Here is an 18,443-nt window from a genome sequence, read left to right on the forward strand (position 1 = left end):
CTATGGTTACCTGAAGGATGTGCCTTATATAAGATGGAGGCTGCCTTCTGTGGAGATCAGCGGCAAGCATTCAGTGATGTTCGGTCAGGCCCATTAGTAGTACAGTAGCAGTGAAATGATCAGTACATGCTGCGTCTGGTGCAAAGATATCAGGTTTCGCATGAAAACTGCTGAGACTCTGACAATAGGAATAGGATAGGCTGATGTCTCTCTGTGGAGGAGAGCGGTCTGCCCTTCACATCCACTGCACTGCACTGCCCTCCTCTCCTCCCTTTCCTGCCTCCCCATCCCTCCCCATTCCATCTTTTGCTTCCAGGCCTGACATTGCAGCCAGGATGTGTTTGGTAGGGAGGTGAGGTGGGGGGATTGCTGTCTGGAACTGACGTTTTAAAAGCGAGCCGGTGGCAGCACTGCTGCACAAACAACGAACAGGCCCTTCTAATGAGATCCAATACTGATCTTACACACACACACACACACACACACACCCCGCTGTGCCAGCGTTAATGCAGGGAAGTGTATACACACATACGCACACATACACACTCTCTCTCTTTCTTTTTCTTTCTCTCTCTTTCTCTCTCTCTCAAAGGCAGCTGTCAGCCCTGTGGTGCAGCTAGGATATGTCACACAACAAAAGCAAAAAGGCGCTGTCATGCCGTGTTGCAGATGTATTGCAGGATGTATTGCCCCTGGAAGATGCTTATTAAGATTATTTTCTCTATGGCAAAGAAGACTGAGGGGGAGTTCTCTCTTAAAGTTCACCTCAAGCTGTCATGAATACTATTATAATTGGATCTCAACATCTCGTCAACCCCGGGGTCAGATCAGTCACGCTGGTCAGTGTGGTCAGTCCCTGTATCCTCACGATCTGACGACTGCTCTGTCTCCTTTTCCTCACAGTTAATAAGCATAAGCCATGGATCGAGACCACATATCACGGCATCGTCACAGAGAATGATGACAAGGTGCTGCTGGACCCTCCTCTGATTGCCCTGGACAAAGATGCCCCACTGCGCTATGCAGGTGAGAGTGCTGTTTTCAAATTGTGTTGTGAATTGTGCTGTTTTTTTTTTGTAGTGTCGGTCACCGTCGTATGCAGACCCCCATGTCTCCAGTCTGTAAGGGGAGGGGGCCCTCTTTGGCCTCTGTGGAGCCCCCACACTGAGTCTGTGATGTCAGATTCTGATCTGCTAATTCACAGTAATTACCTCAATAGAACCCCACCCACTTTTTCATCCACACATCCACCCAACCACCCACAGTTCCCCCTTGGGCTCGATAAATGATCTGTCAGTCTCCATGCAAGCGAATTAATTGTCTTCTGATAGCCTGTCGTTTAACCCATTAAGTCAAGTGGAAACTAGACATCAAACGGTAAATCTAAAGTCATAGCTATTGATGGTTCAGTGCTTCTGAACAATAACTTCCTGCTGGAATCTCTATAATATGTTTGCTAATGGATCCCTTGATATTAATGTAATGTTTATGTAGCTACTGTATGTATGACTTATTTGTAGTGTTACTGTTGAGCCATTTCTCTGGTATCCAATACCCACCGCAAATGTAGACATGCACACAAGTGGCCACATAGTCCTGCTTTTGGACTATTACTGACATTGTGTTGTATCCTGAAAGACGGCTGCGGCCCCTTGACAAATTTGATCTTCATGGATTTTTCTGACAAGATTGCTTTTTAAGCTGTAAATGTCAACACTGTTCGACTGAAATGGAATGTTCCCCATTAATTTCCCCAATGAATACCAATGAATAGGCCAGCTTTAATTCATTATAGTGAAGACCTGGGTTTTGCCTTTGATTATTCTTTTGTAATACCTCTTTGGAAAAAAAGATTGTTAACACAGTCATTGTTTTTTTTTTGTAGATCTATTTTGATACACAGTAAACATCATCACATTTGTATCAAAGCTGTGATGGCTTATTCATGAAAGTGCTTTATCGGTAGAATTCTAGGGTCCAGTAATGCTATGGAGTTAGTCAGCATTTAGGTTAGCCCTCCATGCTGCCTGTCCTGGTAAAGACACAATTACCGGGCCCTGGCAGTGGTAAGCCATGTCTCTCATTAATGACATTAAGATCACATCGAGATGGCTTTGTTCCAGGGCCCCTGGTGGGTCTGCTCTTGATGCAGACAAGCAGTGAGCACTCGGCTCCTGCCGACTACGCCAACTCGCTGCCGCCACCACCACCACCACTATCACCTTTGGGCCCGCCTGCTCACAGCAGCCCTGCTTTCATGTCACTTCCAACTCCTCGGCACATGTGCTAAATGATCCTTCTCCATGGCCTACTACAGGATGCATTCATTCTGACTGATGTGGTGGTGGTGGTAGTCCCAGTCCCAGCATGGGTGTTCTGTGTTTCCTTCCGTCTTAATCAAGCCCCCATTCTACCCATCTTCAAAAACCTGCATCTCAGTGGACTTTACTTGACCCAATTTGTTTGAAAATCCACTCTGAATTTCGAATAAACTGATGCAGTCATCTTTGTTGTATTGTTTTTTTTAAGTGCTCATTTATATTCTCAAACCTGGAGTAGCTCCGTGGGGAATGTTTTTTTCCCCCCCTAACCAAACTGGGCTGGTTTGGCACTGAGGCACACCCTTCTGATCATGCGACGGAGAGCAAAGAGCCGGACGATCTGTCCCTGTTGGCCAGCGCTCCTCTCTCTGACCGAGTCACGTGGCGGTCGGGGTGACTGACGTTGCTCTGGCGCTGCACTGCCTCTCCTTGTCAGCAGATCAGCCTGGTGCGTCGCCGGCCAACACTCTATGGGTGGCCGAGCAAGGACTTGGGTCTCTACTCCGTTTGTGTTTGTGAGTGTGAGTGTGCCTGTGTTACTGCCTGCCTGCGAGCCTCAGAGGGGCCCCTGCTAGCTGACGAATAAGCACAGTCATCCTCTGTCATGCCTGTGTGAATGTGCACCTCTCTGCAGTTAGGGGCCGAGGTACACAAGTGAGGCTTTCAGCCCCAGGCCTCCCTCCCTCCCTCTGTTGAGCTCAGGTTCACCTCCCCTCCACTCTCCACCCATATTGGGGGCCACCACACTCTAGAATATTAGGGGCCTCCACTCTCCACCCATATTGGGGGCCACCACACTCTAGAACAACACAGTACAATGTCATACATAACACAAGAGACAACATAGTTATGACTGTTGTGTCTTATTATTTTATTGTCTTAAGATTTTTTTAACGATTGTGCAGATACAGTTCAAATCAATCAGGCATTTATCACCAAACATTTCCCTTTATGGATATTGTGCTGTGGGCTAGAGGTGACCTCAAGTCTAAATTGCGGAGTGGGGGTCCTTTTTTTCTTTTCCCAGACAGTTTTATCCCCTATTCTGTCAATTCTGGACACTGGCACGAGAATGCTGACCCCAGATCATCTCTGCTGAGAGGAGGCCCTGGAGCTGAATTGGTAATACGCAGCCATCAGCTCTTCATATAGGGCAGCCATTTCAGTGCATCGCTCCGTCCATACACCCTCATAAAGAGGGCTCATAAAAACCTAAATCGGCCATCATGCCCGAGATGAAAGTCAAACAGGGACAAAATAGGAACCTTAACAATGTGGCACACAGCAATGCCAGTTCCTTGTTATTATTTTCACCCTTTGTCCCTCACAAAGACTTGTTTGCTCCCAGTAGATCAATGTTCTTGGGATCGGAGTCTCGTGGCTGAGTCGATATTCTTTGTGGTTGAGGTTGATGGGAACCACCCCCCACCCCCACCCCCTCATTCCACCCTTAACACCCCCCCTCCTTTTAGTTGACATTTGGCATGAAGCAGCTGAAGCCTCTTGTCTTCCTGGAATGGCGCTGAGGTCGTCGTTAAGCCCTTGCCTGGACATTGGGGGAGGCACAAAGGCCCACATTGCATGACTTGCTTTGAACAGCAGCCCCTAATGGGAAATCCATTTTGGATTGTTGAGGTGAAAACCTGGGTGGACAGCCCGGCCAGCGAGAGGCCAAGGGGGAGGCTGGGGTAGAGGGGTAGGGGTGCCAAAGCCAGGCCTCAGCATAGGCAGCCAAGCAGAACTAACCCTTTGCGCAGCACTGTCGACGGGCCGGCTTTAAAGCCTCCTGAGCTTTAGCACAGTACACTAAACATTTGAGCTATGTTGGTTTTCAGCTGCCTTTTTGCCTTTTTTTTGCCTTTGTCTTATTTTGTTTTGTTTTGTCTGTTCATTTTGTGTGGAGGTGGTGGTAATGAAATGGTTCTCTGAGACTCAATCTAGAGCAGTCATGGCTATGAGAGTCACAAAACATGATGTCCATCTGAAGTGGCTGAATTTCTATTTCCATTTGTTGAATATCCGCATTCGTATTCAAAATACCCAAAGGAAGTCCATTTCTGTTTTCCCTTCCTGTATATATGAGGAAAATATGAGCATGTGTGCCCAATACTTGTGGAAAAGAATAACATACCCCCCCTCCTCCCCACTCACCCACCCTGCCAACCATTATTTATGGACCACTTGCTCTATATCAGTGCTCTCTGTCCCTTGATAAAAAAAAAAAAAAATGTCCTCCATGCATTCACCCTGGTCTGACGGAAACTGCAGTGTCTTTCTGTTTGTCTTTCAATGTTGCTGTGCCATTTGTATGTTCTGTCCACATGATAAACTGTCCATCCTTCTCTCCTCTTTCTTATCTTTTCTCTCTGCTCATCGGTCTTTCTCGACTTTTCTTCCCTCTGACTGATCTGGGTTTATCTTCTCTTCCCCTCTTATAGAGAGTTTTGAGGTGACCTTCACCAAAGAAGGTGAATGACGGGTTCTTTCTACTGCTTTGTGAACTGTTGTTTTGATTAACCCCCCACTAACGCAAACAAAACAAAAAGCATTGGCATTTCACACAGAAACTCCTGTTATGCTCTGTGATCTCTTCCTAGTCTTTTGATTTCACTTCTGTTTGGTTCAACTTTCTATTTTATTTGGGGTTTTTTTTCACTCACCTTAAATTTGTTGTTGGAAAAAGAACAATAACTGGATGAAAAGTGTGTTGTGGGGAAGAACGTATCTAGAAATATCTGTGCATGAGACTGACATCCATTGTAGTTTGCAGACCCTAACAGTGCTTCAGCAGTGTATTCTCCTTACGGGAAAAAATCTCTCCATGCGGGAAAAATCCACAACTAAGCATGTGCATATGTCTAGTATTACAGACAGATATGAATTCTCAGTAGGTAAAAGTAGTAATACTAGGTTATGGCCTATAACCTGTAAATAGGTTGCATTTTACAGGTATAGAGTAAGATTTAGTGGTAAATTTTGAACATCCTAAATTGAGGAATCTGAATGGTTAACCATAGACTAGTGATACTCCTTTATGACAAGAAGATTGGAAATATTTACAATATCTAAACAACCTTACAATAATTACAATATTTTGTGATGGTCTTATGCAAAACATGGCATGCTGATCTTTCAATTGTTACCATGTTATATGCACATGCACAACAATTCTGGTGATTGTTCTAAAATCTGATTCCCGAAAATAAAAAAATAAAAAAATAAAAAAAGAAGAAAGAAAAGTGGAAGTGAATGTCCAGTTTCTAGAAGGTTCCCAATGCGTTCTATCTTCTCCTGGAGCCCTGCGCCAGCCCGAAATTTTGCTGAGATTGTTAACTGATGCAAACTCTCGAAGCTTTCTGTCGATTCACCGTAGCAAACACCTCGTCTGGTCTCGTCCACCCTCCTCACCATTAACCCCTACCTGGTCACAGCATGACTGCAGCTGGTGTTTTGGATGTGGATGTCAAGCAAGTGGATATTTCTAACCCCCGGGCTCTCATCCAGTGCTTACGTTTTTTGATCACTCCTACTGTTCTGCTTTTTTGTTTGTTTTATTCTTCTCATCCCTTTGTTTCTTAAAAGGGTGTGGGAGAGTCGACATTGCACAGGAAGACTTCCATCATGCCAAAAGCCTAGCTTTAGGTGGAAAATGGCCTCTCAGTTTAAAGATTTACCCTTTGTTTATGTTTTCTTCCATTCTTTTGTCATAAATTCTGGATAACAGTAATTGTATTAGAAATAATATGTGCCACACTCCTTCATTAATACTTGTCCATCAACTATGACCATAAATGGAATATTTTAATCTTCTATTTTTCTGTTGGCTTCCTCAAAAATTCAGAATTTTCTGAGGCTGTGAGATTTTTCACAGACATCGATTATCACTTTTACTTGTTTATTTGTATTTTTCTGTTGTTTCTCTTGATTTTGTTGACTTTGTATTAAAGTATTCCTGTGAAATGCCTTTCCACATCTTTCTTTCTCTGTCTTTATTCTCTCTCCCTTTCTCTTTCTCTATTTTTCTGGGTTACTTACTGCATGTCTGGATGCAATGTGATCAAAGTGGCTTGGATGAAACACTATGCTTTAACTCGAACCCCTGCCCACAACACCCCCTCCCCTCCTGCTCCCAAATACTCACCCACCCTACAGTGCTACCAGCTTTCTTCACAGACCCCTCTCCCTCGCCTTCCCACCAGTGTACAAACAGTGTACAATCCCTTGGCTGCCAAGAGAATTAAACACAGAACAACTTTGGCTGTTCTTTATTTATGTGTGGTGTGCTCTTGTTTTCATTGTGTTATTGTTTTTGGTTGGTCAGTTGGTTGGTTGGTTTGTTTGTTTGTTTGTTTGTTTTTCCCACATGATCTGCCGCAGTGGGTAGCTTCTCTTTTGCCGTGATGCCCTCCCCAAACCCCCCCCCCCCCCACACACACACTTACCCCGCCCTTCCTACTTCCTCCGCTCCCATCCCTCTCCCCTCCTCCCTTCCCTCCCTTTCTCTCTCCCTCCCGGAGTCATGGCCACGCTCAACTCACGCCTCCTTGCTCTCCATCTTTTGGCGTACCCAGGAGAGATCTGTGGCTTCCGGATCCACGGACAGAATGTCCCCTTCGAGGCGGTGGTGCTGGACAAGTCCACGGGCGAGGGGGTCATCCGGGCCAAGGACAAGCTGGACTGTGAGCTGCAGAAGGAGCACACCTTCACCATCCAGGCCTACGACTGTGGCGAGGGTCCCGACGGAGCTAACATGAAGAAGTCCCATAAGTATGTTTTGTCAGACATGTCCAATTTATCACACCTCCATAAACCCAGGCTGTGTGACTTCAACTTACACTTACTATATTCGTTGTCTCTTTTTATTAGGAATTGTATTAGTAAATGTTAGTGTATTAGTTAATGGAAAAATAGTAATTAGCTACATGAAGATTTCCTTGGTTCAGACAAGCCAACCGTGACATAATGTGATTTGAAATCCTGGGGGAGAGAGGTTGTCACACAGATGACCCAAAATCATTACATGTCCGTCCAGCAGTTCGATGCAGGCTTCATCCAATTATCTGCTTTTGAATGAAACATGCGTCATGTCTGTGGCTCATGGCTGTACCCTTCAACTCTGATCCTCTCCCAATTCAATCTTGCACCAACCCCCGTCCCCTTTCCTCCCTGTACAGGGCCAATGTCCACATCCAGGTGAACGATGTGAACGAGTACTCACCTGTGTTCAAGGAGAAATCCTACAAGGCCACCGTCATCGAGGGGAAGAAGTACGACAACATCCTGAAAGTAGAGGCTGTGGACGCCGACTGCTCCTTCCAGTACAGCCAGATCTGCAGCTATGATATCGTCACTCCCGATGTGCCCTTCTCCATTGACAAGGACGGTAGGAGACCGGGATGAACAGGCGGGGGTGGGAAAATGTCACCCTAGCTGTAATTGCTGCCACTCGCTGGTACATTAGACATGGCATCAGTGACACTGTTGGCGATCAGGGCAATTCAGAAGTGTTTTAGTTTGTGGTGCTCGAAGCTGCACCCATGAAATTGATTTCTGCAAAGCAGTGGCCTGCTTTAAAATTCAATACGACATGTAGCTTTGAAGTGAACGCCTGTCACCTTGAGGTGTGATCTGAATGCAATGATGGGTTTTGACTCTTGGCTCAGGGCTTTGAACACAGAGAGACGGCTTTAGCTCTGCTGCATATTGTGCCAACTTCACTGAACAGTGATGTTTTCAATCTCCTGTTTCAATCTCTGATGGAGATGGAGTGCAAATACAAGATGAGGTCGGAATTTACTCATCTCCTGTTCAAACACTCTAATACATACCCAGCAGTTCCAAGAGTCAGAGCTTTCTTTTGGGAAGCCCTCTAACATGGAACCCAGCATTAGTCAGCACCCTCTGTTTCACCCTTTTCTGTTCTTATCAGTGCAAGGTTCATGCAGAAATGTGAATATTTTGAGCAGACAGTCTTTTGTAAGTATAAGAATTATGAGTTAAAATTGTTAGGTGACGGGTATAAATAGACAGGTTATGTTCAATTGCTTTGGCACTTACAGTATTCCATTCTAAGGCAACCCTACTGGTAAAAAGGAAATAACATCTAAGGTTCCTATTTTTTTTATATCAGGCAACATCAAGAACACAGAGAAACTCAACTACAGCAAGGAGCGCATGTACAAGCTGACCGTGACCGCCTACGACTGTGGAAAGAACCGGGCCTCCGAGGATGTCCTCGTCAAGATCAACATCAAGCCCACCTGCAAACCAAGCTGGCAAGGTAGCACAGGCTGCCGCTTCACTACACTGCCCAACACATTAGCAGATTTTATTTTTGCTTTGATCTTCAGTGAACCGAGGTGATCCTATCATGTAAACAGTACATAAGCCACTTAATCTCAAAAGGGGTAGCCATTTGTTTGGCCCGGAATGGACAGCAACACAGACATAAACTGAAGTAATCGTTTTATGCAATGATTTTGCTATTTTTGTTGTGTTGTCGCTGCCGAATAACAAATGTTTTCTTTTTTCCTCATCCTGGGGGGACAGGATTTAATAAGCGAATTGAGTATGAGCCTGGCACTGGGAGCCTGGCCCTGTTTCCCAGCATGCACTTGGAGACCTGCGAGGAGCCAATCACCTCTATCCAGGCCACCATTGAGCTGGAGACCAGTCACATTGGCAAGGGCTGCGACAGAGACACATACTCTGAGAAGTCCCTGCACAAGCTGTGTGGTGAGTACAGCACCAGAACGCCTCATGCCATCTCAAATTGCACTATGGCCAAACAAATATTAACTTTCTGGTTGAATGCTTCTGTCCTGAACAAACACTTCAGGGGGATTATAGTGTCACGTTTGAGAAGCTGTGTTTGGTTTGAATGATCTGTATGAGTTTTTGTTTGTTTGTTTTATCAGTAACACATTTAAAAGCACATTTATGAAAACGTATGCCTTACCAGGCCCATTGTGCAACCACTTTCGATGTATTCTGTCATGAGTCACACATGGTGTTTTGTGCCTGTCGCAGGTGCCAGTGGCAACACCGTGGAGCTGCTGCCCACTCCCAGCAGCACTGCCAACTGGACCGTGGGCCTGCCCACAGACAACGGCCACGACAGCGACCAGGTGTTTGAGTTCAACGGCACACAGGCCATCAAGATCCCCGAGGGCGTGGTGAGCACTAGCCTGAAGGAGCCCTTCACCGTCTCCGTGTGGATGAGGCATGGTCCTGGGGGCCGCGAGAAAGAGACCATCCTCTGCAACTCTGACAAGTCAGGTGTGTGTGTGTATGTATGTATGTGTGTATCTGTGTGGTTGTATGTACTAGAAATGTTTTGCTTGATACTGAATTCCTATCTTCAGTGGGTGGAAAAAGGCCTGAAAATAAAACCCACTATGTCAAGGAAAATGGCACCATCATCATGTTCTGTAGGTTCCTTAAAGGCAAGGGTCATGTCAGGCTGTGTAGGCTGCAATACTCTCAGCGGTTCATCCTCATAGTATACTGTGCAGTATCTCCCAGTCTTACTACAATCCAATCTTGTGCAAGCAGTGAGCCGTATAGTACTTATGTAAGTAGGATTACATCATGTGGACATTAGCATGTAGCCATCACAGGCTATTCTTTTAGCTAAGGCTGGGGCCAGTGATGGGATTGTGGCCAATCTGATTGTCTGTTGTGAGGGTTTTGTTTACCTTATGGTTAACTGCCCATATGGCCTAGTTATTATGCAATTCAGATGCCTTAATGTTACCAAAGAATTCTAGATGAAGACTTAAATAATTCTTTGAAAACAAATGTCATCTTGAGTGTTTTTCTTGGCATTTCAAGTGTTTGTCTGTCATACTGAATAGTTTCATTTAATCTCCTGACTTTTATCCACATTGCCACTCTTATCAAATCTTATCATGAATGCTGTATGTATGAAGCCATAACATTATTCTGGTGGTGGTTGTTGCAGAGATGAACAGGCACCACTACTCGCTGTACGTCCACAACTGTCGCCTGGTGCTGCTTCTGAGGCAGGACCCTACAGAGGCCGAGAGCTACAAGCCTGCCGAGTTCCACTGGAAGCTGGACCAGGTCAGTTCTGAGTGAGAGTTAACCATGGTGCACAGCTTCTTCATTGAAAGGTTTTTCATGGGTTCCTTCACAAAGCTGAAAGCTCCGCAGAGAACCTTTGTTGACACCCATAGAACCTTTCCTCAAAGGAATGTAAATAGAACCATTGAGGAGTCCACAGTGGAAACAAGCCAAGAAGCTCTTGATGGTGCCCTTCTCTTTGTGAGTGCACACACAGTGCCCAGTGGTTGGGTAGAATATTTGCTGACTGTGAGCAAAAGGGCTTGCTGGAGTAATTTGGCTTAAAGCAGATCCAACTCCAATCTGAAAGCAGACGACGAAACCCGTCTGACCCAAGGAGGAGATCTTAATCCTGCTTTTATTCAGCTAAAACGTTAAGTTAGGCAGTCGTGTTTTAAGCACTAATTGGATAAGGTTGGTAATTGTGTGTTCGTTCTTTTATCTTGGCTGCATAATTATTCCAGCTTCTCAAAACATTGGTAAATCAAATGAATCTTAATCTGCTGATGTTGGAACTGCATAAAGACCTAAGAATGGGATATACCAGAGCAGAGTTACTCTTTCTGGCATGTGCAGCCGATCAGAATAGAATCCACACTCGTTAAATCCTTTTTTGTTAGCATTACTGTACTTCGTGTAGGGGTTTAAATATTTCAAACTGGGAAGTGGCTGCAAAGTACAAAACTAGCCTGAGGTGGGTTCATTTCCCACTGGAAGAAAACTGCTGGGGAGGTGAGTTCAGGAAAGTAAAAAAACCTCCAAAAGTCTCTGTGCTCCCCTTAGCAGTCGGTTTGGGCTTTGATGTGGGTTTTCATATTGAAAAGCCCTTTTGTTTGAAACTTAATAAAGCACCAAATCACCCAGACGGAATCGGAAGGAAATTGTGTTTGAGTGAAGGGCCCTCTGCAAATGCAAAAGGAGGAGGGAGGAGGTGTGTGTGTGTGTGTGTTCTGCATCCTCATGCTTCAAAGGCTTGCATTTGTTTGGGTGCTCATGATGCGGGTTGCAGTTGTTTTGGCTGTCAGACAGTCACTGCGCTGTACTACTGCAGAGTGAGCTGTACTAGAAAAACTGCACTGCAGGATGATCATCATAAATTGAAGCCCCTTTCTCATGAAATTCCTTGTTAACCCCCGAGCATTTTCACCCAATAGGATGAGATGAAGAACAGTCTTCAAAGTAGATTTTATGTACTCTGGCAAGCTGCTGTCAGATTAAATGATGACTGCACAGCCACAGTTTCTACCGTAACAGGCACCATGGCACTCATATCTCCACAGAGGTGAATTTTTCAATCTGATTTGATCTTCTCTCCCTCTTTTCCCTTCCTCTTTATCTCTCTCTTTCAATCTCAGGTCTGCGATAAGGAATGGCATCATTACGTGCTGAACATCGAGTTCCCCTCGGTGACCCTGTTTGTCGACGGAGTCACCTTCGAGCCGTTCCTGGTAACCGAGGACTACCCCCTGCATGCCTCCAAGCTGGAGACCCAGCTTACCATTGGAGCCTGCTGGCAAGGTAATGCGCGGCAATTGGCTTTCGTTACTCTTTGTTTCCAGACAATGCCTCTTATTGGGTAGATTCTCTTTGTTTGTTGCTCCTGTTCTTTCTCTCCTGTAGATTTAGGTAATCCATAGAGCATGTTGTCACCTGAGGCGACATATTCTGCATGCATAACAACGTAGGCTGCTAGCGTAGCTAAGTGATGATCATTAGACGGATAATTTAATGTAGCTCTAAGTGAAATGCATTCATTGGAAAGAGACTCTTGTTTCTGGAGGCAAGAGTCCTACACACTGGATGTAATTTGTATGAAAGAAATAACCCAGGCTGTGTTTCTCAAACGTTGCATTGTGCTGCAGCCTTCATTAATGAAAGCGAGAGTGCTCAGAAATGCATTTGCATTCATTTAGCAGACACTTTTATCTAAAGTGACATACAAAATAAGGAATAACATTCCTGCAACAAATATGCTATATAACTTAACGTTTGTTGCAGCAGAATGAAACCTTTTGGGAAACACAGTCCGAAAAGTATATCTTGACACTCTGACATGTTTAACTGAGTCCTTCTTTCTGTTGGTTAACGAAGACTTGGTCTCTCCCTGCTTTTCTCTCTTCTTGTGTGTCACCTCCACAGACGGCTCAGGAGTTGACAATGAGACCGAGGCCGTGTCTGAGCCTCCCACAGGTTGCGCACACAATCCTTCCCTCAAACGTCTCTCAGACATGTCGATGCGTGTACACACACCTACACATATGCAGTGTTAACCCTTCATGCTTATGCAAGCCAGCCTCCTCCCCCAACTAAAACGACCCACACCTCGGGAACGTTTTAGTTGCTCCGAGGAGTCGCACGTGCTTCTTAACTCGCGTTAACACTTCATAGCATGAGACAGTCTTCAGTTTCGCTCGTTTGTACTTCCCTTGCTCTTTTACGTTCATCCATTTCTTTCTTCTTTTCTTTTCGAACCACAGTTCAGCTGCTCTGCCTGTTTCTGTTTTCAGGTCACAGGCTGGCTGGTTTGATACAATGCACAATAGAGGAGAAGGCAAACATTTGTTTCACTGCCGTAAACACACTAGACACGGTGTCTAGTATTTTTGGCCTGTCAGGGCTGGCCAGCACTCTGCAGTGCTACTGTGTCACCTTGAGAGAGAGAGAGAGAGAGAGAGAGAGAGACAGAGTCCTGAAATAAACTTCCTCTCAGCTCCATTGGCCAGCATGATCAGGCAGTTTTGAGTCCCTGTATTTTAAAGCCAGCTCCTGCTAGCCAGCATGACTGGGCCATTTTTAGAAACCGCATCTGAATTTTAAATCAGTATAAAAGGTACATTTCACATATGATATCGAGGGTTATATTTTGTATATGTACTCTATGGATTTAAGCCATATCAAGGTCCAAGGTGAATTGTATACCCAAGACACTAAAAAGTAAAATGGAAAAATTAGCTGTGTATGTTTATGGAATGTCAGTGTTTTTCACTCCATCTTTACCCACCTCTTCTTTGTTTACTTTGAACCATGCATTGGCATTCCATTCTGTCTCGACATCACAGTAACTCTATTGTTCCTCCATCTTGGTTGAGAGACGTGCATGTGGCTCGGGGCCAGTTATCAGCTCAGCCCATCTCATCATTTGTTTCTAAGCAAAGCCTCTGGGCAACGAACGCTCATCCTGACAGGGCACACTAACCTGCATGGCCATCAATCACGCAGGCAGTTCTTGCAGAGGTGGCATGCTCAAGTTATCAGACCAAAACAGACTTTGCCAGTGTGTGCAGGCTTTTGCTCACCATGCCCCTCTCCGTTCTGTATCATGTAGGTGGCAGTGCCCACATGGCTCAGTACTTCAGGGGCAACCTTGCCGGGCTCATGATCCGCTCGGGCAAGCTGGACAACAAGAAGGTGATCGACTGCCTGTACACCTGCAAAGAGGGCCTGGACGTGCAGCTTCCTGAAGAGGTGGCCAACACTGTGAAGGTAAGGGTCAGGGTTCAGAGGTCAGAGGTGAACATCTCGGAGAATGGAAAGCAGTTTCCCTTGTGATTCACCACCTTTCATTTAGCTATTCCTTGGAGAAAATGGTTTTGGTCATACTAACTCCCTGTCTCTCTTTCTTTTTCTCTATATTTTTAATCCTGTGCAGGTGCAGTTAAACCCCAACCAGTCTTCTCTGACCCTGGAGGGTGATGACATTGAGAGCTTTGAGAAGGTCATGCAGCACATCTCCTACCTGAACTCCAGGCAGTTCCCCACACCTGGCATCAGACACCTCCGCATCTCTACCACGGTCAAGTGAGTGGCATTTTCAATCCCGTTTCTTCATCCCACTCCTAATTCATTTCATCCTGTTATCTACATACACAAACATATATTATTTTTCTAGCTATCTATCTTACTCTCTGTCTTAGTTCAGTATTATTATGCCAGTGTACATATGCATGGGAACTTTATGCAGATTATGATGCAGAAAACAGCACTCTCAAGCTTATCATAAGTCTTTATTGCACCATGTCTTCAACATACATCCATCTTGGAGCAAATGCTTGAGAGTGCAGTTTTCTACTTTATTTTTAGTTTAGTGTGCCTGTTCCTATGGTAACCCTCCCCTGTCCTCCTCCTCCTCCTCGCCAATGTCAGGTGCTTTAACGAGGAGACGTGCATCTCCGTGCCGGACTCCGAGGGCTATGTGATGGTACTGCAGCCCGAGGAGCCCAAGATCAGCCTCAGCGGCATCGACCACTTCGCCCGCGGCGCTGCCGACTTCGAAAGCACCGAGGGCGTCACCCTCTTCCCCGAGATGCGCATTGTCAGCACCATCACCCGCGAGGTGGAGCCAGAGACTGAGACCGAAGGCGAGGATGACCCCACGGGTATGTCTGCTAATGTCCATTACATTAACGGGCAGTTATTTAGCAATAGGAGAGAGCTTGCTGAACATAACAGGATCAAAACAAACAATGGTTATGAAACAAAATGAATATCTACAGTACAGTGCAACCGGAAAGTATTCAGACCCTTTCAAGTTTTCCACATTTTGTTATATTTCAGACTCATTTTGAAATGGATGCAATTCGTTTTCAATCTACACACAATACTCCAACACTCCAACACATGTTTGTCCTTCTTTATTCTTCTCTCATCCTCTCAAAGGAACTCTGGATCTCATTCATAGTGACCACTGGGTCCTTGATTACCTGTCTGACCAAGGCCCTTCATTCTGGATTACTCAGTTTGGCTGAGCGGCCAGATCTAGGAAGACTGTTAATTGTTAATTGTAATTGTGTGAATGATTGAGGCTACTCTTGGGCACTTTCAATGCTGCAGAATTGTTTTTGTGTCCTTCCCCAGATCTGTGTCTTCACACAACCCTGTCTCGCAGGTCTACGGACAATTATCTTGACCTTGTGGCTTGGTTTTCACTCTGGCATACACCATCAACTGTGAGACCGTATATAAAGAGTTGTTTGCCTCTCCTAATAATGGCCAATGAATTAATTTAGGCACAGGTGGACTCTAATAAAGTTGTAGAAGCATCTCAAAGACCATTGATAGAAGTAGGATGCACCAGAGCTCAATTGCAAGTGTCATAACAAAGGGTCTGAATACTTATGTAAATTGAATATTTCAGACATTTATTTTTTATAAATTTACAAAACACTCCAAACACCTGTTTTTTTGTGGAGTGTTGGAGTAGTGTGTGTAGATTGATGAGAGAAATCCATGGATCCATTTTAAGATGAGCCTAAAACATATCAAAATGTGGAAAACTTGAAAGGGTCCGAATACTTTCCGGTTGCACTGTATATCTAGTGCAAGGAATCTGATTCATGCTGATTTTTGTCAAAACTAAAAAGAAGAATACTGTGGACTCTTTTTCATAAACCTCTGTGTACCTAAGTTCAAGAGACGGTGGTGTCAGAGGAGATCATGCACAACCTGGACACGTGCGAGGTGACGGTGGTGGGTGACGACCTGGACGGCGAGCATGAGAGCCTGGAGGTGGACCTGGCTCAGGTGCAGCAGCACGGCCTGGAGATGAGCTCCTCCAACGTGGGCATGATCATTACCGGTACGCCCTCCCTTCCATTCGTAGAGCCCTCTCTTTCTTTCTCTCTCTCTAGCGGCCCCCACTCACCTAACAGACCAGCTAAACTGTCAATTCCCCCATTTACTCGCTTTTTATGGTGATTTTAAACCCACCGGTGTTACATGGTGTAGAGTGATAACTTGACAAGTGTTAGCACTTCATACTAATGCATGCGAAAGAGAGATGATGATGATGATGATCATGGCACCAATTAATGCCCTCTGCTATGAGTCATCATAGATCAGCGCTGATAATGCAACGTCCTTGAGTTATGAGCGAGTGAATTAGATGAGTGTCTGACCTGAATACCGTCCTCCGACTGAAACGCTGGAACCGTTTTTATTTTACCAATGGAGGTGTGTGTGTGTGTGTGTGTGTGTGTGTGTGTGTGTGTGTGTGTGTGTGTGTGTGTGTGTGTGTGTGGAGATGAACAAAGGAGTAACCACGCTCTGGGAACAAAACCTGGTGTTGGATTGCTGGAATGCTGGCCAGTGGCAGGTCCTTGACCTGATGCATGAGAGCCTGTGCTATTTTTTGCCTGAATGCTAAGAGTGTCTCCATTTCCCGTGTGCAGGCGTGAACACCATGGCCACCTACGAGCAGGTGCTGCACCTGATCCGCTACAGGAACTGGCACACGGAGGCCCTCTTCGACAGGAAGTTCAAGCTGGTCTGCTCCGAGCTCAATGGCCGCTACATCAGCAACGAATTCAAAGTGGAGGTAGGACCCTCAGATTCTGGCATTACTAAATTCTCACGTGTCCTCAAATGAAATACAGCATAAGGGTTGTATTACCATTAGATAGGATAACGTAGCAGACACACAGTGTATTAGGCAGCAGGGTTGTGCACAACTGAACAGAACAACAGAATTGCAATTCTGCTTCCTGTTTGCTACCTCAATTGAAATGCAAGTGAAATTCAAGAATTGAATTGGAATTTAAGAGCCAGTTTCAATTCAATTCTAGAATTTTGCACAAGCCCGTTAGGCAGAAGAACAGAACAGTGAATGTGAGCTTTCCAACTGCAACCGTGTTTGACTCATGTCCCATTCTCACTGTATATGTTTGCCCCTAGGTGAACGTCATCCACACAGCCAACCCCATGGAGCACGCCAACAATGCCATGGTTCAGCCTCAGTTCATCAACCCAGTGCACCACGCCTCAGTGGACCTCTCTGGACACAACCTGGTCAATGCTCACCAAGCCTCAGGTGAACCCCTGTCCCATACTCATCTGGCCAATGGTCACCATGTTTTAGATTCACTCCACTTTTACACAGGAGCACAATCACCACTCTGAAATGGGTGTTTGAGTACATTTTATAATTCTTCCCACACTCACCGTCATCTTTTACTCAGAGGTCAATGTCCAAGCGAATGTGTAGATATGTAGATGACTACTTTGCTGAATACTGTACTTCATGTACAAGTTCTTCCTCTCATCACTGCTAGAGCAAAATGTTGTTGTTTAAAGGGAACAAAACTCAGATACCAGGAATATAGTCATCACTCCAGGAATCCAGGTCATCTTACCTTCTTGTTCATGAGGAAGCCTTGTAGTCCCCAACAATAGTTGTACTAGATTTTTTTTTTTTTGCTAATCTCTTGTTAAAGTTAATCCGGCCCTTGTAATCAAACCTGTAATCTGCTTAATTTTTTTCGTTCTAAAATTCTGCTTTCTTTTTACTGCATGCTTTTCTGCGGATTAGAGTCAATTAACATGGGAAAAGTAGGGCACATATGAAATGTTTTCGTTTGGAGCTTGTTAATGGGTGCAAGTTTAAGGATTACACGTGAGTGCTGCCCGACATCTGGATGCACCAGGAGCGTGGAGGCTAACCTCTATCTACCACTGAATATGTATTTAGTTTTGGTCAGGAGCGTGGAGGCTAACCTCTTTATCTACCACTGAATATGTACTGAGTTTTGGTCAGGAGCATGGAGGCTAACCTCGATCTACCACTGAATATATACTGAGTTATGATCAAATGCTGTTTAGACACTCAAAATGAAAAGGAGCTGCCTGTCTACGCCTTGCCCCCAATTGTGTTTCCTCCCCCTGACACACTCTCCCACCTGCACCATCTCTGACACATGCACACACCATGTCTGATGCACACTCACATGCTCTCTCTCTCTCGGTCACACACACACACACACACTCTCTCTCTCACACTCATCCTGTTCTGTCTCTTCTCCCTCTGCAGTGGTCCCCAGCGCTGCCACGGTTGTGATCGTGGTGTGCGTGAGCTTCCTGGTGTTCATGATCATCCTGGGCGTGTTCCGCATCCGCGCCGCCCACCAGCGCACCATGAGGGACCAGGAGAACGGCAAGGAGAACGAGATGGACTGGGACGACTCGGCCCTCACCATCACCGTCAACCCCATGGAGGTACAGCTTCGGTCTTCAACACAGCCACCGCCCCGCACACACATGCGCACG

General features: G+C 45.4%; 1 protein-coding gene across 7 annotated transcripts in view; it reads left to right on the forward strand.

The window, feature by feature from the left end:
- clstn1 (calsyntenin 1) overlaps positions 1–18,443 on the forward strand; it is a 33,293-nt gene that overhangs the window by 10,668 nt on the left and 4,182 nt on the right. Inside the window, exons 2-18 of one of the 7 annotated variants that reach the window (XM_048241683.1) lie at positions 904–1,026; positions 4,760–4,789; positions 6,893–7,088; positions 7,496–7,704; positions 8,452–8,601; positions 8,862–9,056; positions 9,351–9,599; positions 10,285–10,406; positions 11,762–11,924; positions 12,546–12,596; positions 13,732–13,889; positions 14,056–14,204; positions 14,550–14,782; positions 15,811–15,981; positions 16,574–16,719; positions 17,076–17,211; positions 18,208–18,392. In XM_048241683.1, coding sequence (XP_048097640.1) covers positions 904–1,026; positions 4,760–4,789; positions 6,893–7,088; positions 7,496–7,704; positions 8,452–8,601; positions 8,862–9,056; positions 9,351–9,599; positions 10,285–10,406; positions 11,762–11,924; positions 12,546–12,596; positions 13,732–13,889; positions 14,056–14,204; positions 14,550–14,782; positions 15,811–15,981; positions 16,574–16,719; positions 17,076–17,211; positions 18,208–18,392 — 2,666 coding nt within the window. The remainder of the gene's footprint in view (positions 1–903; positions 1,027–4,759; positions 4,790–6,892; positions 7,089–7,495; positions 7,705–8,451; positions 8,602–8,861; positions 9,057–9,350; positions 9,600–10,284; positions 10,407–11,761; positions 11,925–12,545; positions 12,597–13,731; positions 13,890–14,055; positions 14,205–14,549; positions 14,783–15,810; positions 15,982–16,573; positions 16,720–17,075; positions 17,212–18,207; positions 18,393–18,443) is intronic. The other 6 variants (XM_048241684.1, XM_048241687.1, XM_048241688.1 and 3 more) reach the window with 6 other exon arrangements.

Source organism: Alosa alosa, chromosome 4 (genome assembly GCF_017589495.1).
Source record: "Alosa alosa isolate M-15738 ecotype Scorff River chromosome 4, AALO_Geno_1.1, whole genome shotgun sequence".
NCBI lineage: Eukaryota > Metazoa > Chordata > Actinopteri > Clupeiformes > Clupeidae > Alosa > Alosa alosa.